The sequence below is a fragment of the Pleurodeles waltl genome, chromosome 4_1 (genome assembly GCF_031143425.1).
Source record: "Pleurodeles waltl isolate 20211129_DDA chromosome 4_1, aPleWal1.hap1.20221129, whole genome shotgun sequence".
Classification (NCBI taxonomy): Eukaryota; Metazoa; Chordata; class Amphibia; order Caudata; family Salamandridae; genus Pleurodeles; species Pleurodeles waltl.
Window position 1 is genome coordinate 476,397,684 of NC_090442.1, and position 26,051 is coordinate 476,423,734.

General features: G+C 44.0%; 1 protein-coding gene across 6 annotated transcripts in view; it reads left to right on the top strand.

Annotated features, from left to right (window-relative positions):
- PPFIA2 (PTPRF interacting protein alpha 2) overlaps positions 1-26,051 on the top strand; it is a 1,804,029-nt gene that overhangs the window by 834,941 nt on the left and 943,037 nt on the right. For all 6 annotated transcript variants that reach the window (XM_069228760.1, XM_069228762.1, XM_069228763.1 and 3 more), the window contains one exon: positions 22,604-22,705. In XM_069228760.1, coding sequence (XP_069084861.1) covers positions 22,604-22,705 — 102 coding nt within the window. The remainder of the gene's footprint in view (positions 1-22,603; positions 22,706-26,051) is intronic.

Consider the following 26,051-nt stretch of genomic DNA (forward strand, 5'->3'; position numbering starts at 1 on the left):
ACAGTTTGCGTCTAGGATCCGGCTCTGTGTTAACCTCTCTTTTTGGTGGTGCTTGCATGGTACCTCCTACTTGGATGCTACCAGGTCTTCCACTCCCACAATTAAGTTCATTGTCTACTCTTTCACATGAAGTGGGCTCTTCGCATAGGACCGCCAAGGTGGCACCCTATCTGTGGCTAATATTGGTTGGTCATGCATGCACATTTCTGAGTGATAAATGTAGAGAGCATGGCTGCCTTACAGAAGCACTAGAAATGGAAAAAAACCTGAAAATGGATTAGTCAGCATTAGTATGGGTGCAGATAAAAGTCAAGCTTAACATTATGAAACAGGTAAGAAACTGCCATATTTAAATGTGTGCTATTAAGCCAAGTCTCTTCCTTAATAGAACTTTAACTTCTCAGCAAGTAGTCTGTACTTTCCAGCAAATGTAGACATGGCTGACAGCAATAAAATATAAGGCATCAGCACTTATCACTAAGAGCATGTAACCACAAATAACAAGGGGATACCTCTGTTAAGCAATTTGCAAAAAGCAACGTCTGTCAGATAACAATGGTTAGGCCTTATTACCCTAAGACCACTATGCAAGGTGATTGTGGGATCTTACACTAAGATCCCTTTTAGAACAAATTTCTGCAAAATTATGCTTTGAAATCACATTGGCCCAGGTGTATTGGCCAAAATCTCCAGTCATCATTTCTCTACGTGTACCTAGCTCTCATTTTGCACCTTTAGGCTCTCTCATGCTTTCTCTACTCACTCCCAACCTCCAATATTTGCCTCCACTGCCTCTCTCAACCTTTTCCCTTCTATTCCTTTCTGTTTGCAACTGCATCTATATTCTCTCCCATTCCTTTTTCTCCTGTTCTTCATTGCCTTTCTTTCTCTTACTCTTGTTTCCTTTTCTAGACCCTCATATCTCTATCTTCTCACCTATCTTCTTTGTACGTTTCAATATTTTTATTCTCTTGCTAACGATTTTCTCCATATGCCATTTATGACAACTGAAACTACTTCTGCCACCTTTCTTTGACCACGGTGCTTTTCGCTGTTCCTAAGATCCAAAACCCTACCATCCTGGGGGACTCCTGGAACCGGAGAGGCCCCCTCCAATCATGGCATAAAGAAGTTAATGTAATGTGGCCATCATATCCCTGCAGCTTGTTGTCAATTCTTGTTGGGCAGGATATAAGACTGCATGGGTTTGGTGGGTCTTAACTGCTTTAGGGCAGTGTATGATCCACTGATGTCCACCACACTATTTTTACAGTGTGATGGTTTTCAATGGGTCATCTATAGAACTGGAAAATAAAGTATTTCTGGTAAACACACCAGAAACATTTTCTTTTCCATAGTAGACGTCAGTATGCAGGGAAAATGCTTCCCAATAGTATGAAATTTGTTTTTTTTGGTTTTGCTGTATTGCACAACACGTTGTGTGCACTGATGTTACACAGCAAAAAAAAGTGAAAGTAGATCACACAAACAAATCATCATAAAACCACAAGTGTTTACTCTTCTCCTGTTAGACTTTTCATCCTTGGCGTGGTCTCTCAACTTTTTGCCTCTGTTTCCCAGCTTGTTGATGTATGCTGGACTCTGTATTTGCTGTTTTTGTTACTCTGGGCACTTTACCACTGCTTACCAGTGCTAATGTGCAAGTGCTCCTATACAAAATGTGTAAGTGATTGTTTCATCCATGATTGGCATATTTGATTTACTAGTAAGTCCCTAGCACAGTGCACTAGAGGTGCCCAGGGCCTGTAAATCAAATGCTACTACAGGGCCTGCAGCACTGGTTGTGCCACCCACATAAGTAGCTCTGTAATCATGTCTCCGACCTGCCACTCCAGTGTCTGTATGTGCACCCTAAGGTAGGCCCTAGGTAGCCCCAAGGGCAGGGTGCAGTGTATGGTTAAGGTAGGACATATGGTAATGTGTTTTATATGTCCTGATAGTGAAATATTGATAAATTCGTTTTTCACTGTTGCAAGGCCTGTCCCTCTTATAGGTTAACATGGGGGCTACCTTTAAATATGATTTAAGTGTAGATTTCCTTTGTGGGTGGATAGACATGTGGAGTTTGGGGACCCTGAGCTCACAATTTAAAAATACAACTTTTAGTAAAGTTGATTTTAAGATTGTGTGTTTGAAAATGCCACTTTTAGAAAGTGAGCATTTTCTTGCTTAAACCATTTCTGTGACTCTGCCTGTTTGTGGATTCCCTGTCTGGGTCAGTTTGACAGTTGGGCTGGTTGCACCTCTCACTAGACAGTGACACAAAGGGAGCTGGGGTGTAGTCTACATTGCCTGATGAGCTATCTGTGCTAGGAGGTAGGGGAGGAGTGGTCACTAACACCTGAAAGGGCTGTGTCTGCCCTCACACAATGTAGTCTCCAACCCCCTGGTGTGTGTCCGGGCAAGGCAGGATTTCACAAATAAGAGAGACTTTGTTTTGAAGAAAGCCTACTTCAAAGGGCAAAATGGGTATAAGAAGGGCACCCAAAACCACACACTTTCGAACACTTCTGGAAACCAAGAGGAATCTCTGCCTGGAGAAGAGCTGAAGAGCTAAGGAAAAAGAGCTGCCCTGCTTGTGACTGTGCTTTGTGGAGCTACACTGCAGTTGCTGCTTCTGTCTTTGATGGAGGACAAAGACTGGACTTTGTGTTGCCTTCCTTCTTGTGAAAAACTTTCCAATTTCTTGATTTAGAGCTTGCCTCCTGTTGTTTGAAGTCTCGGGGACAGCAAAGACTTCTCTCTGCCAGCACCTGGAGCCTCTGTAGAGACTCCTACTCTGCCAAGTGGTGCCCATACAGTTCCTGGGACCCTGAAAACAGAAGGTGGCAGCCGAAGAGTGAGGAATCCACGCACCGACCGCTGTGCAGGGAAAAGATCGAGGCGACTCCGATCTGCGGCTGAAAAATCAATGCACCGCTGGCTTTGCGGCCGAAAATTGACGCTCGTCTGCAATGCGACCAGAAGATAGATTGCATGTGGCTGGAGAAACAACGCACAGCATCGCTGATGGAGGCTGGTGAGATCGCAACCGTACTGTGTGGTTGTCGGATCATTGTGCGGTTGAATTTCTGATGCAAACAATGCTGGGCATGTAAAAACGATGCAAGGCCTGTCCGGACCCGAGAATGCCCACCGGATCGACGCATCTCTCTCCTATGGAGAGAAGAAATGACGCACACTGACCCGACTAAAAGAGAAATGACGCAAGGTCTTGCTCGTTAGTGAAATAGACGCATCGCAAGCCCTTTTTGGCACACACTCACCCGTGCAGGGATATTTTTGACGCACCCAAGGTACATTTTCATGCTAACAGCGTTAGCGTTGTATTTAAAACTACATGGAGACTCTTTTTGCTTTTTAATTGATAGCTTGACTTGTGTATTGTGGATTTTTACCGTTTTGGTCTTGTTTTGTTTAGATAAATATTTTCTATTTTACGAAACCTGTGTTGTCATTTTGTAGTGTTTTCATTAAGTTACTGTGTGTGTTGGTACAAATACTTTACACCAAGCATTCTGAAGTTAAGCCTACTGCTCGTGCCAAGCTACCTAGGGGGTGAGCGGGGGTTAGCTGAGGGTGATTCTCGTTTACCCTGACTAGAGCGAGAGTCCTTGCTTGAACAGGGGGTAACCTGACTGCCAACCAAAGATCCCATTTCTAACATTGGAGATCAGCGGTTGGGATTGGACTTGTATTTGTACTTGACATACAGTGATTAAGTATACACTACTGTTTTGAGTTCAGACCACTACGTGACCACATACTACTTGTCTTGTGATTTTTTATTTTTCCTGGATTTTTACCTACATCCATTTTGTTGGTAATCTTTGATTGACTTCTGAACTTCATTGGGAACTTGTTTTCTGCCTTTTAGAACTTTGCACTTTTGTTGACTTTTCATCATGTCCCAATCTGGAGATGCTATCCAAAAGAAAGGGGTCCCAGACAGAGTAAGGAGAGACACCCAGGGAACAATACAAGAAGTAAAAACACGTCTCTCTCCTATCAGATTCTGAAAATATCAAATATTATAGCTATACAGAATTTATGAAAATCCAACACATAAATATTTACACATAGTAAATATCAAATAATCACGAAGACACACTTCATATACGAAAATAATCAAAAGACAGTACTTAGTTCACACTACTGATCCATCAACACATATTCTATACTAAAAAAAAAATATATATAAATATGTTAATTTCATAATGGGATAAACTTAAATGTTCTCTCTCAAAGATCCTTCAAATATATATCCTAATATTCATCCGCATCCTTGTTCAAAAGTAACAGTCCATAATGAACATCCTCATCGTTGTATAGAATGTTTTGAAGTTCAAAGTAAGGTTCATGCAAATCAATGTTAGCTTCTTCTTGGCACTTAGACCAAACCATCACTGTTGTTTTGGTTGTGACTATTGCCATTGCCGACGCGCGTTTCGGTGGACTTACATCTGGTCTAGTCCTAATTTCTTATGCCACCTTCATTAGGGGCAATCTATCTAAATAGATAATGCACCCTATATTAAGATCTAGATGCTAACCCAAACATAGGTATAATTTCACTGATACAAAATATCAAAAAGGGAATCATTGTATGTACTACCTGTTCCAATGGTATATTAATTGTGCCTGTGAATATTCACCATATAATAGAAAAAGCCACCACCATTGGCATGCTTGTGATCCCCCGGAACCACTTACACTGCCCTCATATAAAAGTAATCCTCAAAAGCAAACCAAAAAGTGCACCTACACAAATTAAAAACAATTGTATCACTCCCATACCAGGGAGTCGCGGTCAGGGGGAGCCTCTGGATTCTCTCTGCAGGCATTTCTGTGGGGGTGCAGGGAGGTTGTCTCAGGATGTCCACATCGCTGGAGTCTCCCAGGGGTCCTCTCTGCAGTGATGGTTCTTCTGGACACGAGCCGGGTGCATCGGGTGCAGAGTGTTGGGGACTCATGCTTCCGGAGGCTGGAGTCCCTTTAAAGATGGTTTCTTTGTTGCTGTTTTGGACAGAGCCGCTGTCCACTGGAGTTTCTTGGTCCTTTGGTTGCAGGGCAGTTCTCTGAGCCTTCAGAGGTCACTGGTCCCACTGGATGCGTCGCTGTGCAGGTTATTTGAGTCTGGAGACAGGCCGGTAGGGCTGGGGCCAAGTCAGTTGTCGTCTCCGTCGTCTCTGCGGGGCTTTCAGGTCAGCAGTACTTCTTCTTCTTGTAGGTCATCAGGAATCTGGTTTCTTGGGTTCAGGGTCACCCCTAAATACTCCATTTAGGGGGGGGTTTACTGGGGGGCAATAGCCAATGGCTACTGTCCTTGATGGTGGCTACACCCTCTTTGTGCCTCCTCCCTGTGGGGAGGAGGGCACATCCCTAATCCCATTGGGGGGAATCCTCCAAAACAAGATGGACGATTTCCTAAGGCAGGGGACACCTCAGCTCAGGACACCTTAGGGGCTGTCCTGACTGGAGGGTGACTTCTCCTTGTTTTTCTCATTATCTCCTCCAGACTTGCCACTAAAAGTAGGGGCTGTGTCCCGGGGACGGGCATCACCACTACCTGGGGCGCTGAGCACAAGGCTTGAGCCTTTGAGGCTCACCGCCAGGTGTTACAGTTCCTGCAGGGGAGGAATGAAGCACCTCCACCAAGTACAGGCTTTGTTCCTGGCCACAAAGTGAAAAAGGCACTCACCCCATGTGGCCAGAAACCCTTCTGGATGTGGCAGGCTGGCAGAAACTGGTCAGCCTAGCACTAGCACTAGTAGTTGGACCGGTATACAGGGGGCATCTCTAAGATGTCCTCTGTGTGCATTTCTCAATAAATCCCACACTGCCATCAGTGTGAATTTATTGTGCTAAGACGTTTGATACCAAACTTCCCAGTATTCAGCGTAGCAATTATGGAACTGAGGAGTTTGTGTTTGACAAACTCCCAAACCACATACTTTTTTTGGCTACCCTGCATTTACAATGTCTAAGAATTGTCTTAGACACTGTTGGGGCATAGTGCTCATGCAACTATGCCCTCACCTGTGGTATAGTACACCCTGCCTTAGGGCTGTAAGGCCTGCTAGAGGGGTGACCTACCTATGCCACGGTCAGTGGTTTGTGGGCATGGAACTCTGAGGGGAATATCATGTCGACGTAGTCTTTTTCTCCCCACCAGCACACACAAGCTGTGAGGGAGTGTGAATGTGCTGAGTGAGGGGTCCCCAGGGTGGTATAATACATGTTGCAACCCTTAGAGACCTTCCCTGGCAACAGGGCCCTTGATACCAGGGGTATTATTTACAAGGCACTTATCTATGTGCTAGGGCTGTACCCATTGTGGAGACAAAGCTACAAGTTAGAGAAAGAACACTGGTTGCTGGGGTCTGGTTAGCAGGGTCCTAGCACACTTTCAATCATAAGTAGCATCAACAAAAGGCAAAAAGTTAGGGGGTAACCATGTCATCAGAGGCATTTTCCTACAATCTGTTATAGCAGCCCTTTGTGACATGGACGGCTATATTGGGGTTTTTCAGATTCACATTATTGCTTGTTAGGGTGTTTGCACCGCTCTGTAGCAGACACATCAACCTAACAAAGTACCTGGCTCCTACAATCACAATATTGATCTGTAGAGCAAATACACTTCCTCACCACGCTATATTTCACAACAGGCAAGTGTAGGTTAGAGCAATGTCAGTCAAATATAAGTCGTACCTGGCTTGTGATAACTCTGCTTTGGGACAGTATGCAGCTCAAAGCACCATCCTATAATAGAATCTGGGGTTTCCTGATTGGACATTGCTTTTGAATGACTGGTAGGTTTGGGTGGAGGGAACACTTATATTTCAGGAAAAGGAAATGTCATAAAAGTTCCTGTCTTAAGAACAACATGACTAAATGTCCTGTACAGTTGTACAATCTCTCTACACAGCATATTTTTGTTTGACATACCATGTGGGAAAGGTGAGAAGGGAGTCCGGCTAATGCCCATTGAAATCTTGGCCTCTCAGATGTGAAGTAAACTAGCGTTGATACTACCTTCCACATCAGCTCCTCACACAGAATCCCACCGGGATCCATCATATCCCCTCTACTCTTCTACATTTGCCTAACCTTCTTACCAAACCTGATTACATCATTCAACCTCACCTGTTACAACTGCGTAGTTAACACCCAAATTATTTTATAGGTAGATGGTCTAAAAGCCCTTTACAATTTAAAACTTGATGACAGCCTTCAAGCCATAAACACCTAGATGATGAATAACCATCTAAAACTAAATAAAGCAAAGGCAGAGCGTATGACCTGTAGACCATGGCAAAAATACCAGCTTACCTCCATATGGACTAAGGAACATGAGGCCCCTCAATAATATCAAGAGAAGCTAGAAACCTAGTCACAACCATGGATTATGACCTATATTTGATACCACATGATAACATAAAACGGAATTCATTCTACACAATGAAAACACAACATTGCATCCTCCCATACCTTTGATACCAACAGAAGCTACAAGCCATTCTCGCATTCTTAATCCCCAAGCTTGACTATGCTAAGTGCCTATTCAGTAGTACACCAGCATTCATCTTATGCAAAATGTAACTCATTCAAAATACTGCTGCAAGATTTCTTCTCTGTCTTTACTCAAGAGACCTCCAGTCTTGCAATCACTCCATTGGCTGCTCACAATCAAGGAGGGCAATATTCAAGGCGCTTCGCATTGTTCCCAGAGCCTCCAAGGAAATAGACCACTATACCTCTAAGCTAAATTCAAGCAATAACACCAAATCTGGACACTGTGCTTTAGGCTTCTATCACTTATCATATACTACTTTACCATAAGAAATATGTAGAATGCACTGCCAAGCCAAGCTCTGGAACACACTGCTAGTTGGCATTCAGAGCATACCGATACACTTTAGAAGACAGTTGAAAACATGGCTATTTCCAAGACAACTATACCACCAAACAACCCGGCAACAAAACCTGGAAAGACAGTTCTGTTCAAGCTCAATCTTTAGCTTACATTCCACAGATTGGAAACAACCCAACAAGTGAACTGCTTCTGATAAGCTGGTAAGTTAAGGAGCACTGACCTATGCTTCATTGTCATGTTAGTTCATACATAACATTTCTGGCCCGCACTTATACTAATATCAAAACTGTAACTTACACCTGTTACATTCAATAAAGGCACATGTGCTACGAGGGTTGTCCATTGAGAGAACTGCACAGCCAATTAACCAGCCACACAGTGAGCCAATGCTCGGAGACAGTAGCAATTTGCCATATCTCTGTAAATATGATGAATTTCTGCTGTCTTCCCTTCACGCAACGCAGTGCAGCAAGTTGCCTTGCTGTGCTACATGAAATGTAAATAAATCTGATCCAAAATTTCTGATTGGATAACTCAGTGTAATGCTCAGTTAAGCAACATTTAATCATGAAGAAATACAATAGTGGGATCCAGAGAGCTGTTCAAAGCTGCCAGTTTACTGCAAAATCATAAACTGTGCTTTTATGTCTCTCCCACCTCATTGTGCTCCATATGGCTACGCACTGAAGCTCATAACACTCTAACCACGCTTTGGTGGTCATCACGCACGACATGGAAATACTTCCCGCATTGCCTCACAAAACAGACACCACACCCTTGTATCCACACACTGGCATAGCTTGCTGCCATTATAGGTAAGTGCTTCAGTGCCACACATAGGGTTATTAAGTGCTATGCAAATGTACATACAATAGAACACAACATTCAAGATTTGTTTTGATCCTATTAAAATCTTTGCTTTCATTACACTTCAGAATAATAAATAAAAATGTGCTTCATTTGGACTTTCATAACTGCTGGTGCATCTTTTTGAGATATTTGCACAGTTCATTTACATGTATTTAATTTGTTATAACAAATTGACATCCTACAGCATTTTATATTATTCTCCCTGTGTACAAGGCCACTAGATTTGTGTGATTCTGCGGCTGCAGAATTGTTCGCTTCGGTGGTCACAACATTTTCTGCAAAATTATGAATTTACCACATTTGTCAAATAATCCATAATCTGCAGATTTTTAACAAAAAAATTGTTTCTAGCTCAAACAGATCAAAATTACAAAAAATTCTGTAACACGTTCTGCCCTTTAGCGGAATGTCCTTCGCAAGGGTTTCAGTTACTTACAGCTGTATTTTGATGATACTAATGAAGTGAAACCTTTGCCCATACCGTGCTAACTAGCAAAAAGTACAAAATAATGAAGAGATGCTTTTAGAAAATATGCTTCATTAAGCCACAAGATTTGTGTTTTCTTGCCACATAATTTAGTCAACATTACCATATGATTTAGGCCTCTCCTGCTGCCTAATTTCAGTAGCCGTCTCTGTACCACAGATATTGTCACATAGGTCACTTTACAAAATCCGCTCATTTTGCAGTAAAAGGAAGAAAAGTAAACAACATCTCCACATTAGAAGAATAAGCAGCAATTTTTTTTAGAGGACATACCCTCACATTTAACTTTTCTTGGAACACGCAGCAAAATGCAACTATATTAAAAGAACCATTGAAGGCATTTTTATTGCTCATTCACTATCTGCACCCCCACAACTCTATACTGTGCCAGGTGCCACAGTCGCTTAGGGGGGGACCAAAGATAATTATGGACTGGGCTGACCTGGCCCTCAAATGCCTTCCCCACTCCCACCCCCGTGGCCACAGCCCTGCTTCAGGCATTTAAAGTTCAGACTGAATAAAGGGTAGAATCTGCCATCCCCATATATCAAATGTTGCTTCATTCATCTTTGCATGATGATATTTTATTGTGTATCACTAGGATTATGGACAGGTTCAGTTCAGCTTTCCTTTCAGATATGCCTACCTTGTCCAACTGGATGTTGATAGTTTTGGATTGCCAAATTGCTCTAATGCATGGTGGCTTTATTTAGTTTGTAGGATGGCAATATTGAGCAGCGTTATTTGAATTAGTCTCCTGTGCATTGCTACCATAGTAGGTTGAGGCAGTAATAGGACAACTCTTTGATAATTACCTTTGAAGAAATATTTAGGTCGCTAGCAGGCCACTTCTATGCTAATATGGGCTAACTGCAGCTATTTGTATCCGTGCTTATTGCCTTAATGTAGTTGCTCAAAACGGACTATCATAATTTTCAAAAATATAAATGCATGGACTTTTACGTAAGTGGCGTTACATATGACTTCTTGACTTCCCAAATTATTTGGATTACAAAAACCCTGAAATGTATGGTCAGTAAATGGCTGAGTTCTCTTGCAAATGCTCCAGTGTGAAAGATAGTGTACATTGCGTAGAGGCAGACAGTTGCATGTCATTGGTTAAACACAATTCCGGAAAAGGGTACCACAAGAAATGTACAAATGAACTGTAGGACCCAAAATACAACACAGTGCAGCCAACACCAGTCCAGGAATAGTGAAATGAAATTGTGGTGCCTTTGTAAACTGCAATTTTTGCTGTTGGCCTTGCTTGAAGCCAATGTTTGGCATTATTGAAGGGACAAAATGACCCTATTTGTAAGACTGGCGTTAGCCAGGACCTTTTCATTAGAAAAAAAAAATATATAAGTATAATATACTTATTTAAAGGGGCTTTCAGCCAGCTCTCTCCATTTATTGGTCAGTTGTAGTGTCATACTAATGTTGCTCCTGTCCACAACAGCATGGGGCCAGAGGTCAGCCTACTTCAGCTACTGGCCAATCTCACGCTGAGTGACTGCATTTTGCCCTTTTACAAGGAGCACATCTAACATGAAGAAGTGCCCTTTACTGCCACCCTCTAATCCATTGTTGTTTTGCTAACTTAGGTGTCATTCGGCAATTTTTATAAGCACTTACTTTGGCTGTCACTATGTCTTGACAACCCTTCCCTCCACCGCCTCAAATACCATACTGCTCAATTTGCATAGGAAGTGCGCCTGCCCTCTAAACCAGTGTTTTTCAAACTTTTTAATGTTGCACCCCCCCCCCCATTTGAAAAATAGAAATCATCGGGCCCCCCTCAGAATTTTTCACAATTATTTTATGAACATGGGAGTCTATGTCTAGACTTATTTAAACACTGCAGTTAAGTACTGATACCTTTTTTTGATAATGCAATAACATGTTTCTGCCTAAAACAAAGCACTGTTATCTGTAAAATGGTTCTTTTGGCCAGAGCCTGGTGCCCCCCCCACCACGGGAGCACTTTAGGCCCCCCTAGAGGGGCCCACCCCCCAGTTTAAAGATGCTAGAATCTCATACAAAGGGATGACTGTCATCTGTTTCTGCTGCACCACTGTGTTAGGTTTACTTTAATAACTGCAGCACAGCAATGTAATACACATTACACTCACTACGTAATAATTGTGCTCCAGGCCCAGTGCCTCTCTCATATTGTTTATCTAAGCCAATGTCTTTTTTTGGTATTAGAACAACATATCTGGGACAAAGAGTTCGCACAGGAAACAAGAGATAAGTAATTTTCTAAGTCAAGAACCTAGAAAAAAGTGAAGCTACATTCAAAAACAGCAGTTTGTGGTTGACCAGGACTTAGGCACAGTTTGAAGTCGACACAATGTAGCAGAGTATGTAAGTTAATCATCTCAGCAAAAGATTTACCTTTTGACTTAGTTGGTGAAATGGAAGTCAATATCTTCCAACTGAGCTAGGTCCAAGACTGTGGGTACATGAAGTCAGATAGGTTATAATCGAGCTTTCCCTGAATCTGTTGTTGTTGGTGCCAAAAGCTCTGAGTAGGACAAAGCTACATTTCCCAGCTGCCGAGTTTGCTTAAGTGATCAAATAGAATTGATGCCTCACTCAGTCGAAAGTTTTACCTTCAGACATAGTCAGTCATTTTGAAGAAAAATCCTCTAGTTGAGAAAATCTGGGCACTGTCGCCAGGCAGGGGTCCAAAGGGCCAGATAACTTTACTGCAGGGTCCACTTCTCTGTAATCATTTGAACTTCTTAGATTCAGGAGTCCATCTGCCTTTGTGTCCCCATGCAAACAAATAGGAAGCCACCCCTTGATACTCACAGAGCTGTTTCAGTGCTTGAGTGCCAACAGCTGTCAAGTGCCCTTAAGTCCATTAATCAGTCATAATCTTTAACAGGAGTTGTTAGACCTAACAGTCTGAAGTAGCGTTCCCCAAAAGTGTTTGCTTTTTTTAGGGGGCTGTGCTGATTCTCTTTGAGTGGACCTCGGGCCCTGGGCACTCAATGTGAAAGTGTGTGGGCCTACCTACGTCTGCCAGGAAGTGGCGCATGTCAATATGTCCACATTTGCACATTAGGGTTTTCATATATATGTATTGAGCCTAACACAGCAGGTCTGTATCCTAGCTGCAATAGTGGATTGCAGTGGAGCAGCCCCATAATGTTTACTGTTGTTAGATTCCTAAAGACCAACCCTTTCTATTGGTGAAGGTAAAAGTGATTTTGTCAGTAATACCTTGGAAATTCCACTTCTAGAAAGGGCATTTCCATGTTCTAAAATCTCTTTTGTCTATCTTTTTAATTCAAGCTTTATTCCACTGGGGTTTGGGAGAAATCACATCTGTGCATTCCCCAGTGACAGCTATAGAACTTAGGCAAATGGAATGCCAGATATTTGCCATTTTGAGAGCCTGGCTGGATAGATTAGAGGGAGAAGTTTTGACACTTGGCCTCTCCGAGCCAGATCATGGCACCTCTAAAGATAAAGATCTGCATTCCATGGCTCAATGGCAGACAGGGCCGAAATTTAGAGGACACATCTGTGGTTCAAAAGGGGTCCAGTTGAACCCTCCCCACACTTCAGCAATTTAGAGGTATACTTGCAGGAATGGTGCACACTGCCTGAGGAATCGGTTGTGCACAGGAGTATTTACTGTTCGGGAAGGGATCGCGTACCCTTCATGCATTGAGGCTGGCCTGGGCACACTGCTTGATGCAGTGTGACACTTTGAAGTGTGCTCTCCAAGGGCTTGTTGGCTTGACCCCTGTTCTGTGTGGAGCTCTCAAGGACATCAAAGACCTCCTTCGAGGGACCTACACCTTCTACCGTGTCATCTGGAGAACAATGCCCTCATACACATCTACCTTGTCTACTGGAGTCCAGCAGGTAGCAGCGGTATGAGCGCAGAACTAAGAATAGTGCCTGGAGACCCAATTTGTCTAGTGCAGAGCCTGCAAAGTACTGCCCACATTCATGGAGTGTGGCTCTTTGTCATGAGGACACATCATGCATGAGTGTTTGGTTGGTAGTGAACGGTTTACTGGTTGTGGGACTCCACGTGGCCTGCAGTTGTTGAGTGTGACTCATTCCTCTCATGCGACACCCGACTGCATACTCATTGCATGTGGTGTCCATGTCACTGGTTGAGACGCTTGGAGGTGGGTGCACACCCAGAGCAGTGCCACTCTAGCTCATCCGGTACCTCTGAACTGGAGTCTCTGTGTGTGACCGGATTGATCTGGTGTGGCTCAAGTCATCACACACCAGATGTTGTGCCTCATTCCAGGGAGGTAAGGAATGGAAACTGATTGTGTGTTCAGAAGCGCCTTCAGCAACTCAAGTCATTGTGCACTAGGTGTGGCGTTGTCTTCATGGGAGGAGCTGCAGTGTTAACCTTTTGTGTGCAAGCAGGATTGTCTGGTGCGGCTCAAGTCATTCAGTACCAGACTTTGTGCCTCATTCCAGGGAGGCACTGCATTTGTAACTTGTTGAGTTCAAGCAGGATTGTCCGGTGTGACTCAAGTCATCGCACACCAGATGTTGGGCCTCATCCCAGGGAGGCCCGGCATTGAGCACTTTGCATGTACATTGCAAAGTGCCTGGTGTGACTCAGGTCATCGTGCACCATATCTTGTGTTTATGCCGGATTGGTAACTATCTGTGAAGTGAAGTGCCTGACTTGGTTGGGCGCAACTGTGAACAGCATGCCCCAAGGTGACTCTCCCCCTGTGCTTTGCAGACCCGGGCCCATGCCAGAAGGCCAGTGTAGAGACCCCTGAGTGAACTTCCTGATTGTGGACCAAACCTCCATTTGCCAACTGTTGCCTGATAAGCCATTCTCTCATTATTCCCCTGTACCTTTGCCCCCTTATCCTGATGAAGTGTACCCACCAGCCACGAGTGGACCACAATCTGGAGAAAGGGTGCTCCAGTTCTAACTCTGAGAGAGCAGGAATTGGTTGGAGAGTGGAGGAAGGTTTGAGTCCAAGAAGGGGTCTGCAAGCTCATTTACACCTCACCTGCCTGCTGTCAGAGCACCGCATTAGGGTGCTGGAAGCGAGTGTGTGTGAGTGCATTATGCTAGGGTGACTGATACCAGTGGCACAGAGTGAGAGTGTGGGAGCGGGTGTTTAGGCTTGATTTCACTACATGGCAGCATTGCCATGCATGTTATTTACAATAGAGGTTGGCTTTGGCATTTTCTGAGGTAGCCTAGGCTGCAGGGCTATTTCAAAAGTGCTATAGTTCGCTGTATGTATGCTGCAGTTGTCGGGAACCGGAATGCATCCTACAAATATTTTATATTGAATTGGGGTGATGGATCGGGTGGGTCTGGGGCTGCCAATGTGGTAGTACCACATGTGGGTGTGGGGATACAAAATGTAGTTTTTGTAACGTGTACATACTGCTGATGTCATAGTAACACTGTTGGGCCATGTACTAGTGGTCATTCAGAATGTGATTTATGCCCATAGTTACACGATGTTCATGTGGTGTTAATTCATGCATGTGCTGGATACAAATTTTAGCTACATACATCTTGTGTGAAGTCTCCTTGTGACGTTCAGTGTACTTATTGCGTGGCCGTGCTGTGCCAAAGCTTTACACATTCACTCTGTGATAAGTCTGATCTTTGCAAAGCTACCCAGTGGTGAGTGCAGGTTAACCATTGAGTGTAATCACCCATCCCTGATGGGAATGGTAGATTGTGCCTGGCTATGGCCTCGCCTTAGCCAACCACAACGTGCCTCCTTCAACTTTAGGTGGTCAAGCAGGTGGATAGGACTTGCATTTGCACAGTGTGACATGGTAACTAACTGTGCCCCACAACTTCATTTTCGTATAAGTGTTCCTTTGTCTTGATGTGTCCCCAAAAGGGGCAGCGAGGTAGCTGGGGAGGGGCGACCTATTGTACCTCCTAGATCTTGATTTTGACTTCCCCTAATCTGGAAACATGTCTGATGGCCTACCAACGGTAAAATTTGAGCTGGCTGACCTGGACACCTATGCGGTGACACCGCTCAAGGAGGTCTGCCAGGCAAAGGGGTTGCTTGCAAGGGAAGAGCCAATAAGGCGGAGTTGTTGAAAGCCTTTAGGGCTTGGACAGAGCCCTAACCGAGGGGGAAGTCGATGATGGGGAAAAATGGGAGCATGGGAAAGATCCCAAACAGGGCCAGAGGAGCCCTGATGGACAACTTATGGAGGAGGGTGACCCTCTTTTATCAGATCCGGGAGGACCCTCTAGAACAGGCAGCACTGTATCCTTAAGGAGCTTGTCCCCAGAAAAGCTGGAGGACAGGAAGGAAGAAAAGAAGTTAAAATTGGAGCTTGCCAATGCTGCCAAGGAGCAGGCCCTTGCCAACATAGAAAGAGAGCAGGTCCCTCCCAGATTGGGCAAAGAGCAAGGTCTAGTTGAAAAGAGGCTAACCTCTGAAGCAAAAAAGATGGACCATGAGCTTAGCCTCAGAGGGCCCTGAAAATAGGGTCCAACAACGGTGATGGTGGTAGCATCCCTGCAGTGGTTTACAGTGAGAGTAGAGGTCAAATTCCAAAGGATATGGTGCAAGATTACCAGGTGGGACATGACATTGACAGATGGTTGGCAGCCTATGAGGAGGCTGTGAAAGGTACACTGGGTCCCTGAGGAGAACTGGGGAGATTATGGTGATACATGCCCCATGTGGGGAGGGACACTGTCCTTATCTTAGATGTAGGGGACCAGATTAACTACCCTGCCATGATGGCCGTGTTGGTCAGCACATTTCGGCTCACCATGGAAAAATACCACAAGAGGTTTAGGGCTAGCCACAGACTGGCTACCCAAAATAGGGTGAATTTCATAGACTGTGTGAGTAAGGCACTGCAGGGTTGGGAGGTGAGGTAAATGATTATGAGGGATTGAATACCTTAATCTTGAGGGGGCATATCCTCAAGTCCTGCTTTACCGATCTGTGCCAACACCTGGTAAACAGCAAGCTGATGGACTGCCAGAAGCGTGCTGAGAAAGCAAACCTCTGGGCCAGTACCTTTGTTTTCAAAAAGATTACTGGGGGGACTACCAAAGGGGGACATGGTCCCCACTAAAAGAAGGAAGGGGATGACAAAAAGGAGTCTTCTAGCAGCCCCCCAAACCATTTCCCAGTAAAAGAGCCTGGCCCAAATCCCCACTCTGGTCCCCACCCCAAAAAAATTCCCCAGACAAAGGTCTGTCCCAAAGGACCTTGAGGCGCTACAAGTGTGACAGGTACGGACACTAGAAAGGAGATCTTATGTGTCCAAAGTCAGTGCTCCCCCATTGGAGGGAAGGCTCCAGGGGTGGCAAACATAGCATAGTGATAGGGGAGTCCCTGGTAGTGAGGGGGGTTAGTGATGTTACCCTAGTGTCCCTGGGTGACACCGATATGGTGCTCAGAATCCAAGTGCCAGCTACTACAGCCAAATATAGACAGAGGGTAAAGACTCTGAGGAATACAGGGGCCAGCCTGACTATGGTAGAGTCAGCCGTTCTCCTCAGAGCAGGTCATCCCCCCAAGGCACTGACCAAGTGGTGGTGGCTGACAACACAGAGGGCCATTTCCTGGTGGCTCAGGTGCTATTTGAGTGTGGGGGGGGGTGGTTCAGGCCTGTTGAATGTCACTGTAAACCCCACCATCCTAGTGGCCTATCCGTTGGATAATCACCTGGAGCACACTATATGTAAAGAAGTGGATCTCCGGGCTCTTTTAGATATGTTAGGTTACCCGACTGGATCTATGCTACCACACGACCCATGGCTACCCAAGACAGGAGCCAGAAGGGGCTGAAGTCTGGAACAATGGCCCAGCTCTCTGCTAAGTGGGGGAGAGGATGAGGACTAAGGAAACCCGCCTCGGAATGTACCTCTGGTGAGATTGACGGGAACTGGCACCAGGATCAACTGACAAGGACATTACTCCTCCTGGTGCCCTGCCTTAGACTGCGGAGTGGCAAGTAAGAGGAAGCCCCACCAGGAAGGAGTTCTGTAGGGCACAGAGAGAATGCACCACCCTCAAAGGCCTGAGGTGGCAAGCTAAAACCCAAGCAGCCGGTGATTAGTTCGGGACTCATCACCTGTACTGGGAGGATACTCTTCTATACAGTGAGCCTAAGGTTCCTGGCCAGGGGGCCGAAAGGGCCCTAGTGGTCCCCCAGTGTTATCGGGCTTTCCTGCTGGAATTTGCCCATGGCATCCCCCTGGCAGGGCAGCTGGTCTGGGACAAGGCCTTTGCGCTGCTTGCTCCTCACTTTTATTGGCCCAGACTCATGGTTTTCTCACATGCATTCTGCAGGATCTATGTGACCTGTCAGCTAGTGGCAAGGTGGAGCTTAAGCTTAAAGCTCCTCTTCAACCCGTACCTGTCATTGACACCACCTTTTAAGGTGGGGCAACAATGTAGTGGAGCCTATCGCACCTCAGATGGTTTTCGGGAAAGGTTCATCCTGGTTCTGGTGGGTCATGCCACTTGGTACCCAGATACAATTTCTCTGAGGACTATGACTTCACCGGCAGTGGCAAAGGCACTGATAGGGATTTTTACCTAAGTGGGGTTCTCCAAGGAGGTGTTGTCTGACAGGGGCACACACTTCATGTTGGCTTACATGCAAGCCATATGGATGGAATGAGAAGTCCATATATGTTTTCCACCCTGTACCACCCTCAAACCAACAGTCTTGTGGAGAAGTACAGAGGGCCAGAGGAAAAAGTAGGATGTCTTCTTGCCATGCGTGATGTTTGCCTACTGGAAGGTCCCTCAGAAAGGAGTGGGTTTCAGCCCTTTGAGCTGCTATTCCAGCACTCGGTTAGGGGACCTCTGAGTTTGGTCAAGGAAGGCTGGAAGTAGTCTCCCAAGAGAACTCACACAGATGTAGTGAGCTACATGCTGGCCTTCCGGAGCCATATGGCCAAGTTGTGGAAGCAAGCCTCCCACAACTTAGAAGCTGGTCCGGATGTCTTAAAAGGGTGGTATGATAAGAACACCACTCCTGTGGAGTTGAAACCTGGGAAGAAAATGTGGGTAATGGAGGCTGTGGAGCCTGGGGCCCTCCAGAGCCCATGGATCGAGCCCCATGAGGTGATCAAGAGGAAAGGAGAGACCACCTATCTGGGGGATCTCAAGCCTGAGGCATCCCCTCAGTGTACTACACATCATTCGCCTCAAACTACACTTTGAGAGATATGAGGTCACCATGTTAATGGTGATGGATGTAGAGGAGGAAAGTGAACCACTCGCAGGATGGGTCAGTGGAAGGAGCGATCCTGTCCCCCACCCTAACCCCCGACCAGCAGAGGGACTGCCACAGTGTGTTGGAGCTGTCCCCCTTGCTGTTCTTCCTTATCCCAGGAACTACCCATCTGTGTATCCATGAAGTGGTCACAGCCCACAAGCTCCCTGTCAAGAGCAAATGTTATAGGTTGTTGGATAAGGTGAGGTTTAGCATCCAGGCAGAAGTGTCTAAGAAGCTAGAGATGGGGAGCACCAAACTCTCTAGCAGCCCATGGTCCATTCCCGTGGTTCTGGTACCAAAAACCCACCCCAGCGAACACCACACCCAAACTAAGGTTCTTTGTGGATAATAGGGGCCTGAAACCAGTGACCTGGATGGATGCTGCTATCAGAGCACCACATTAGGGTGCTGGAAGCAAGTGTGTGCAAGAACATGTATCCATGGCAGCGCGTAGCCATGCGGAGTGAGAGTGTGGAAGCGGGTGTCAGGGCTTGATTTCACCACATGGCAGCGTTGCCGTGCACGTTGTTTATGATAGCGATTGGCATTGACATTCACTGGTGCAGCCTAGGCAGCAGCGCTATTTCAAAAGTGCTATAGTTTCTTGTATGTATGCATTGCTGCTATCTTTGGGAACCGGGATGAATCCTACGACTATTTTATATTAAATTGGGGTGATAGCTGGGGTGGGTCTCGGGTTGACAACATGGTAGTACTGCATGTGGGTGGGGGGAGAAAGTATTCTTTTTTTTCACGCGCACATACTGCTGATGTCGTAATAACACTGTTGGGCCTCATACTACTAGTTATCGATCTGAATGTGATTTATGCCCAGACTTATATGATGTTCATGTAATGTTAATTCATGTGTGTGTTGAATACACATTTTATTTACAAACACCTTGTGTGAAGTCTCGTTTGTGATGCTCAGTGTACTTATTGTGTGGACATGCTGTGCCAATGCTTTACACATTGCTTCTGTGATAAGGCAGATTGCTCTGTGCCAAGCTACACAGGGGTGAGCACAGATTATACAGTGAGTGTAATCACCCGCACCTGAAGGGAGTGGTAAGATCTGCCTCACCAGGGCCTCGCCTCAGACAACCAGAACGTGTCACCTCCAACAGGCGTCAAGAGCCTTCATCCATTAGGGTCATCTTCAAGAGAAGTGTTCCCTGGTCCAGGAATTTGCCGAGGAGGTGGTGGTTGAGATGCCATATTTTTCAAGTACACTATCCCATGTCTGGAAAAATGTCACCCAATCCTAAGTATTTTACTGTAGTGCCTCACTTCCTTGAGTAGCACTTCCTCTTTATCTTAATACAAAATTACCCACGAGCCACTGTTTTATTATGGTAGAACCTTCTGCCGCAAGGCAGGCCTGCCTTAAGCCAATCACCTATTTCAATTAGTTCTCTTTCTGACAGGCTCTGAATTGGTTTTCTCCCCACTGTGACTGGAGCCTGGCTGGCTGGGAGGCCCTTCCAGTGAATAGAGAAATCCTCCTTGATATATATATAAATGTCAATAGAGATAGTGCAAGGCTGCCCGTTGTTCTGCCAGTTCTTCATGTCTACTTCCATATAGCTAATACTCGCATAGTGGTCAGCAGTTAACACTTACCTCTCTGTTCTGGGCTCTGACTGAGGCCATTGTCTTCTGAACCAGGGTCATTAACTCTCACAGACAAATAATAGTATTCTAGGTCTGGAGGTGTGATGAGTGTCAATAACTGGTTTTAAACAAGGTCTGGATAGGGCAGACTGTAGTACATTTTTACAAAGCTAATTGTCTACTCAACATAGGTTTGAAAGACTTTGTTAAGTTTTTCCCAGTTGGAGATACAAAATAAATATTTGAATCACCTAGACCTGTATCATGGAATATATAGTTGACCCTAGGCAGTGAAATCGATTTAAACCACAGAGCTATAAACACAAACAGATTTTCATTCACTGTGAAGGCACGCTTATATATATATGATAGATAGATAGATAGATATACACTTATATCTATCTATCTATCTATCTATCTATCTATCTATCTATCTATCTATCTATCTATCTATATATATATTACACACCTTGCCTACAAGGTATACTTCCGGCATTAATATGTTAAAATAGTTTTATCTACATGACCAAGGAGATTTTCCTTGCCACTAATGACTGCAGTGCCAGAGTTCAATGCTGCATCTGGCATTATGGTTTATTGTGATGCATATGGGTGGTGTAAGTAAACACAGCAGCCCACAAATGGCATTTAACCTATGCCATAGATCACTTACAATGAAAATATAGAGATGGCAAATAGATACACTAGTAGTTCAATGCACAGCACCATTTTTAGGGAGAAGTGCGGGGGCTTTACTACTGTTCACCAGTGATAAAATGCATAGAGGTCTAGAGCCAGTAAAATCCGACAGGAAAAAAAATGATGAAGGACCACAACAAAAATTATGCCATTCCTAACAGTTACCTTCACACAGAGCATCATATGACCCACACTGTGCTTGCTTTAAGAAGATAACAGTGAATCATCTGTTGCTACAAGCATGGTACACGCATGCAGTGTTTAATTGGTTCACGACAGCTGAAAAATACTGCGATGATGTTCATTAAAATTATATGGGGGTTGCACAATTAAGCATATGTAGACTGTGAGGACCATTTAACATCATTACACTGAAAACCGTTCCTCAATGTTCAACAGGGCATTTGTGTACGTGAAAATGCAGAATATAAATTTGAGGACACCTGTAGAGTCACGTGCATAAATTATGAAGTTGATATTGCAAGTAATAAAATATGACATTTGCTAAATGTCTGAACAGTGTCAATCGCCTTCACCCACCTGTGCCCTCTATTCTGACTATTCCATTCTTCATTGATATGGGACGTTTTGGGCAGTCTTTGGTATAGCATTATGACTCCTGCCTCACCCAGAAAATGATGGCATTGTTTAGAAGGCATAGGGATGCGTATGGTAGATGCCGACGTTATGATCTTTTGAATTCCACATCATGAACCTCGCTGAGACGTTGGTGGCATTGCCACCAATTAACAAGGTGGAGGAGGCACTGCAGCCCCCCCACCAAATCTGGTACAGGCTGTCGGGTCAATGGGCTTTGTTCACAAAAAGTGCTACATTACATGACAAAAGCAGTTTCAACCACTGCAATGCTTGTTAGACTGCTGAGCCATGGCAGCATGACAGACTAGTCACCATTTATTGTCTTCCAAAAGACAAACCCTCAAAGTGGGTGTTTTTAGAAGATAAAATATCAATGTCAATGGCTCACTGCAATTTATTTTCCAGTGTGTGTGGTGCATGTTTTAATTTTAGCCTGTCCCACACCACCCTGAAATGCCTTCTCCAAGTGTGGCAGGTCTTTCAAGACTGTTAGCCAGAGAATGTACACCAAGAGAGACATTTTCAGAAGGTGAGACAGCTTAGGCTTGATCGTCACAATACTTGGAACATTTCTATTTGAGCTGGGGAGGCCAATAACTGGGCTGAAGGGAGATCTGTCAAAAGTTGGCCAATATTCCAATAACGGCCAGCTCTAAATTAGGTCCCATGTCTCCGTCGCACCAGAGCTTACATAGCCCGGGACTGTTCCTAGAGAAACAGATACAGTGATGCTGGCAGTTGTGCTTCAGTAGCTGGGGAGAGGACATTGAGGACTGCTTGGAACCCACATACCTTTCACAGTGCTGAGAGAGTTGCTACAGGGAGAGCAATACCTCAAACAAGAGTGGAGGCCAGTGGATGAGCTTGGTTCATTTCTTCGACAAAGTTTATATTTCCCCAGCAAATCCTTAGTGCGTGTTGAGTACCGAACTTTCCTCTCTTTAGCTGAAGTGTTTTGTCCTGTTTTCACAATGGATGCACAGGGAACCTCTCTTCACTACTATTGAACATCAGCTTTAAAACCCATTAGCTTGCTTGACAGTTTTAAAGTGCATATTATTGAGGGTGACATTGCCAGAAGTACACACAGAAACTGTAAACAAGGTGGTTATATGAAAACGCTCATACCTTTGTCAGAATAGGTTTTTATTCGATGATAAATAATGGTTGTATTCATTTTCGTTTTGCAGGAATTTGCTGCGCTGACAAAGGAACTGAATGCATGCAGGGAACAGCTGCTTGAAAAGGAAGAGGAGATTTCAGAACTGAAAGCTGAAAGAAACAACACAAGAGTAAGTGCGAGCTGGATGTTTCTGAGATGAACAAGAAATGATATTGTTGCGGCTCACTGGGAAGCTGCATTTAAAGCTGCTAGCCCTTATCTAAAATAGATGCCAAAATTCGACTCCATTATTTAACAGGTATATTTCAGTAACAAAACCCACAATTTGCCTGCGGGTAGATGATGTGATTGATTTTGTTCTGAGTTGGTAACATAATTGTATTCTTAGAAGAAACAGCAGTCTAACACTAATGCCTTTAAAAAAGTGTTTCATTATATCTTCTCTACGCAGGTGGGCAAAACTCACTGATATATCCATGTTCCAAGGGGAACCATAAATTCAACTACTGTCTTTTCACTATTTTTACAGTTTTCCATAGCTCAAGCTTGGCTGAGGTAGGATGTTGGAGAGCTGTTGAAAAGTGAATTTAAGTAAGGTAGTGTACCGGTAGAATACGCAACAGTAGTAAAAACAGTAACAATGCAGCACACTCCATAATAACATGCATGAAGAGACCTCGTGAATCAAACCTTGGCCTGTTCTATATAAGGACCCTGGCCTGCCTGATCCTCCCAAGAGTAATCTTCAAACTAGGTCTTCCTTGATTTGGTTACCATTTTTAACATTGTTCAAGTGAATTATCTTCAGAATGGTGAGACAGTTTTTTGCTATTTTCTTTAGTGTGTGGTTCTGGTTCTCACTAAGAACTAGTAAGACTGTAAAATCGAAGCAGTATCTACACAGCAATTCGAAAAAAGTCAACAAGTCTGGTCTTGTCAAACACAGCTACTTCCGGTGCAATGTTTTTTCTTTTCTTATGCCAGCATAATGAACACTGTCAGAAAATTGATAGGATAACAGGCTGCACAATGGAACTAAAATATTTTGTAACACACTGAGTGATCAGGCAGATTTTGTGGCCGTATTTAGCCAGTACTAAATACGTGTGAAATATTTAATGCTCATGAGTTTATACAGCAAGGACATGGGACTTAATGGAGCACATTGCTGGCAAAGTATTTGACATATACTTGGAAATCACTAGATGATAATTTATGTTTTTATTATAAATCCTGATTGTGAGGGTATAAACGTCTTTCTTTTATAAATGAGTCCACAGAAAATATCATCAAAGATTTACAATTTATTCTTGCCAAGAATGGAATGAGAAGAGAAACATTCCTTCTGAGCTCTCACACTTTACAAACAGATTCAGATCTTGGTTATCAGACCAAAGGGAGAGCTAATCCACAGACACTTAAACTGAAGGAATCTGCTAAAGGTGAATGTTATCATTGTGGATCAAGCACTCACATGGGCTCCTATAGAAATTTTCCAGCATTGGGTAGAGAATGCTGTATATGTGGCAGGAAGGATCATTTTGCAAAGGTGTGTCAAGCAAGTGACCGTCCAATATCCTCACAAAGAGAATATTGCATATGCTAAAATCAAAGAGCAACTTGGTGATCTTGTATTAATGGTCCCTATTTTGGATAAAACTGATGAGAAAGACCAGATAAGGTGCAATGTAGAAGTCACCCGGCAAAGTGTAGAGATATTGATTGACAAGGGTTCACGCACCACAATCATTTCTAAGTAAATGTATAACAAGTTACCTGTGAAGAAACATTGCAACCAAACAAGATGACACAGGGCCATATGATGGACACGATCCACCTCGAAGGTGATTTTGTTGCAACATTGAGTTTTAAAGACATAACCACTATAACCAAGGCATATGTTTTTAACCATGGAGTAAATATCCTTGGATCTTTTGAACAGTAAAATCTCCATAGAATGATAAACCCATGCAAATCTCCCTATATTTTCATTGTTGCTGACACACATCCTGATTAGGTATTAGAAGAATCTGAGTCCGTTTTCACTGAGAAATTGGGAGAGTTGAAGGGTTTTCAACATGTCATTAAATGTAAAAAAACTGTAAACTGTAAACTTTGCACTTTTATAGCGCACTACTCACCTGTTAGGGTCTTAAGGCGCTATACGCATACCGCTGTGGAACCCCTCCTGGCTTTTCCCTGTGAGGCACCCACTCCTGGGCAACCCCAGGGTGAAGCCAGGCATCCAAGCGCTGTCAGGGCTGTTGTGGAGATTAAACAAGCTATTGCCCAGAGTTACAGAGTGGGACCCATTAATTAGATTAGGCACCGAGGCGAGAACAATAGTCACATAGGTCCCATTAAGGCAGCTGTTTGAGCACCAGAGAAAACCGCACCCATCAAACAAAGGGTATGCAGTATGTCTATCCAGCATACAAGGAACAACAAATTGCTGAACAAATGATTGAAAGAAGGAGTCCTCGAGTCCATGTCAGCTTCTTCATGGTTGTCTCTAATTTTAATTGCCAAAAAGTGGAACAGAAAGATTAGACTCTGCATGGATTTAAGCCAACTCAATCACCAAGTTGTTGTGGAGAGCCAACCTTTACTCCGTATGTATGAAATGATGGCAGCACTGAATAGTTCTGAAGTGTTTTCCATACTTGATTTCATGGCCACCTATAATCAGATAATGCTACACAAGGACTTGCATAACGTCATCTCCTTTACCATGCCAAAGGATTATTTCAGGTTTTGTAATATGCCTTATGAACTCAACTAAACATTTGATGTAATCGAAAAGATGATGAATTAACTATTTGGTGGTTTAGCTAACCTCAAGGCCTTCCAGCACAATACACTCAGACATCCTAGATAGCCATCAGAAAGTTTTTAGGGAGGTTTTCAAAAATACAGACAGGTGACCTAACCTTGAAAAATAAGAAGTATAAATTCTTCAAGGACAAGGTGAAATATTTAGGACCTATCAGTGGTGGTGGGGTGCAACCTGGACCAAGATCGATATCTGCTATGATAAACTCACCACAGCCTTCAACCATGGTTGAACTAAGGTTCTTTCTGAGTTCATGCAAGTTCTGTTCAAAATATCATTAAAAAATAATTCTTATAATGGAGATCTGAGTTCATTTAGGATATTAAAAGTAAGAAAAGCATGCACACTCTTAAGAAAGAACTTCATAATGCCCTACCACCGCAGTCGTTTGATGAATCAATTCATTCAGTAGTGACAATGGATGCCACCAGCCAAGTTGGCCTTGGAGCAGTTCTAAGCAAGGACACATGTCAGTAATTTTCTCATAGCATTTGCATTGCGCAAATTAAAATGACCTGAAACCAAATGCTCAGTAATTGAGTGAGAATTGCAAGCATGTGTCACAAAATTTGAAAGTTTCCTGTAGAGGAGACCCCTTCTCATTAGAACAGACCATAACCTACTTATGAGTGTGCTAAGTAAATACAATTCAGATAAGGTATCACCCTGTATCACTAATCTT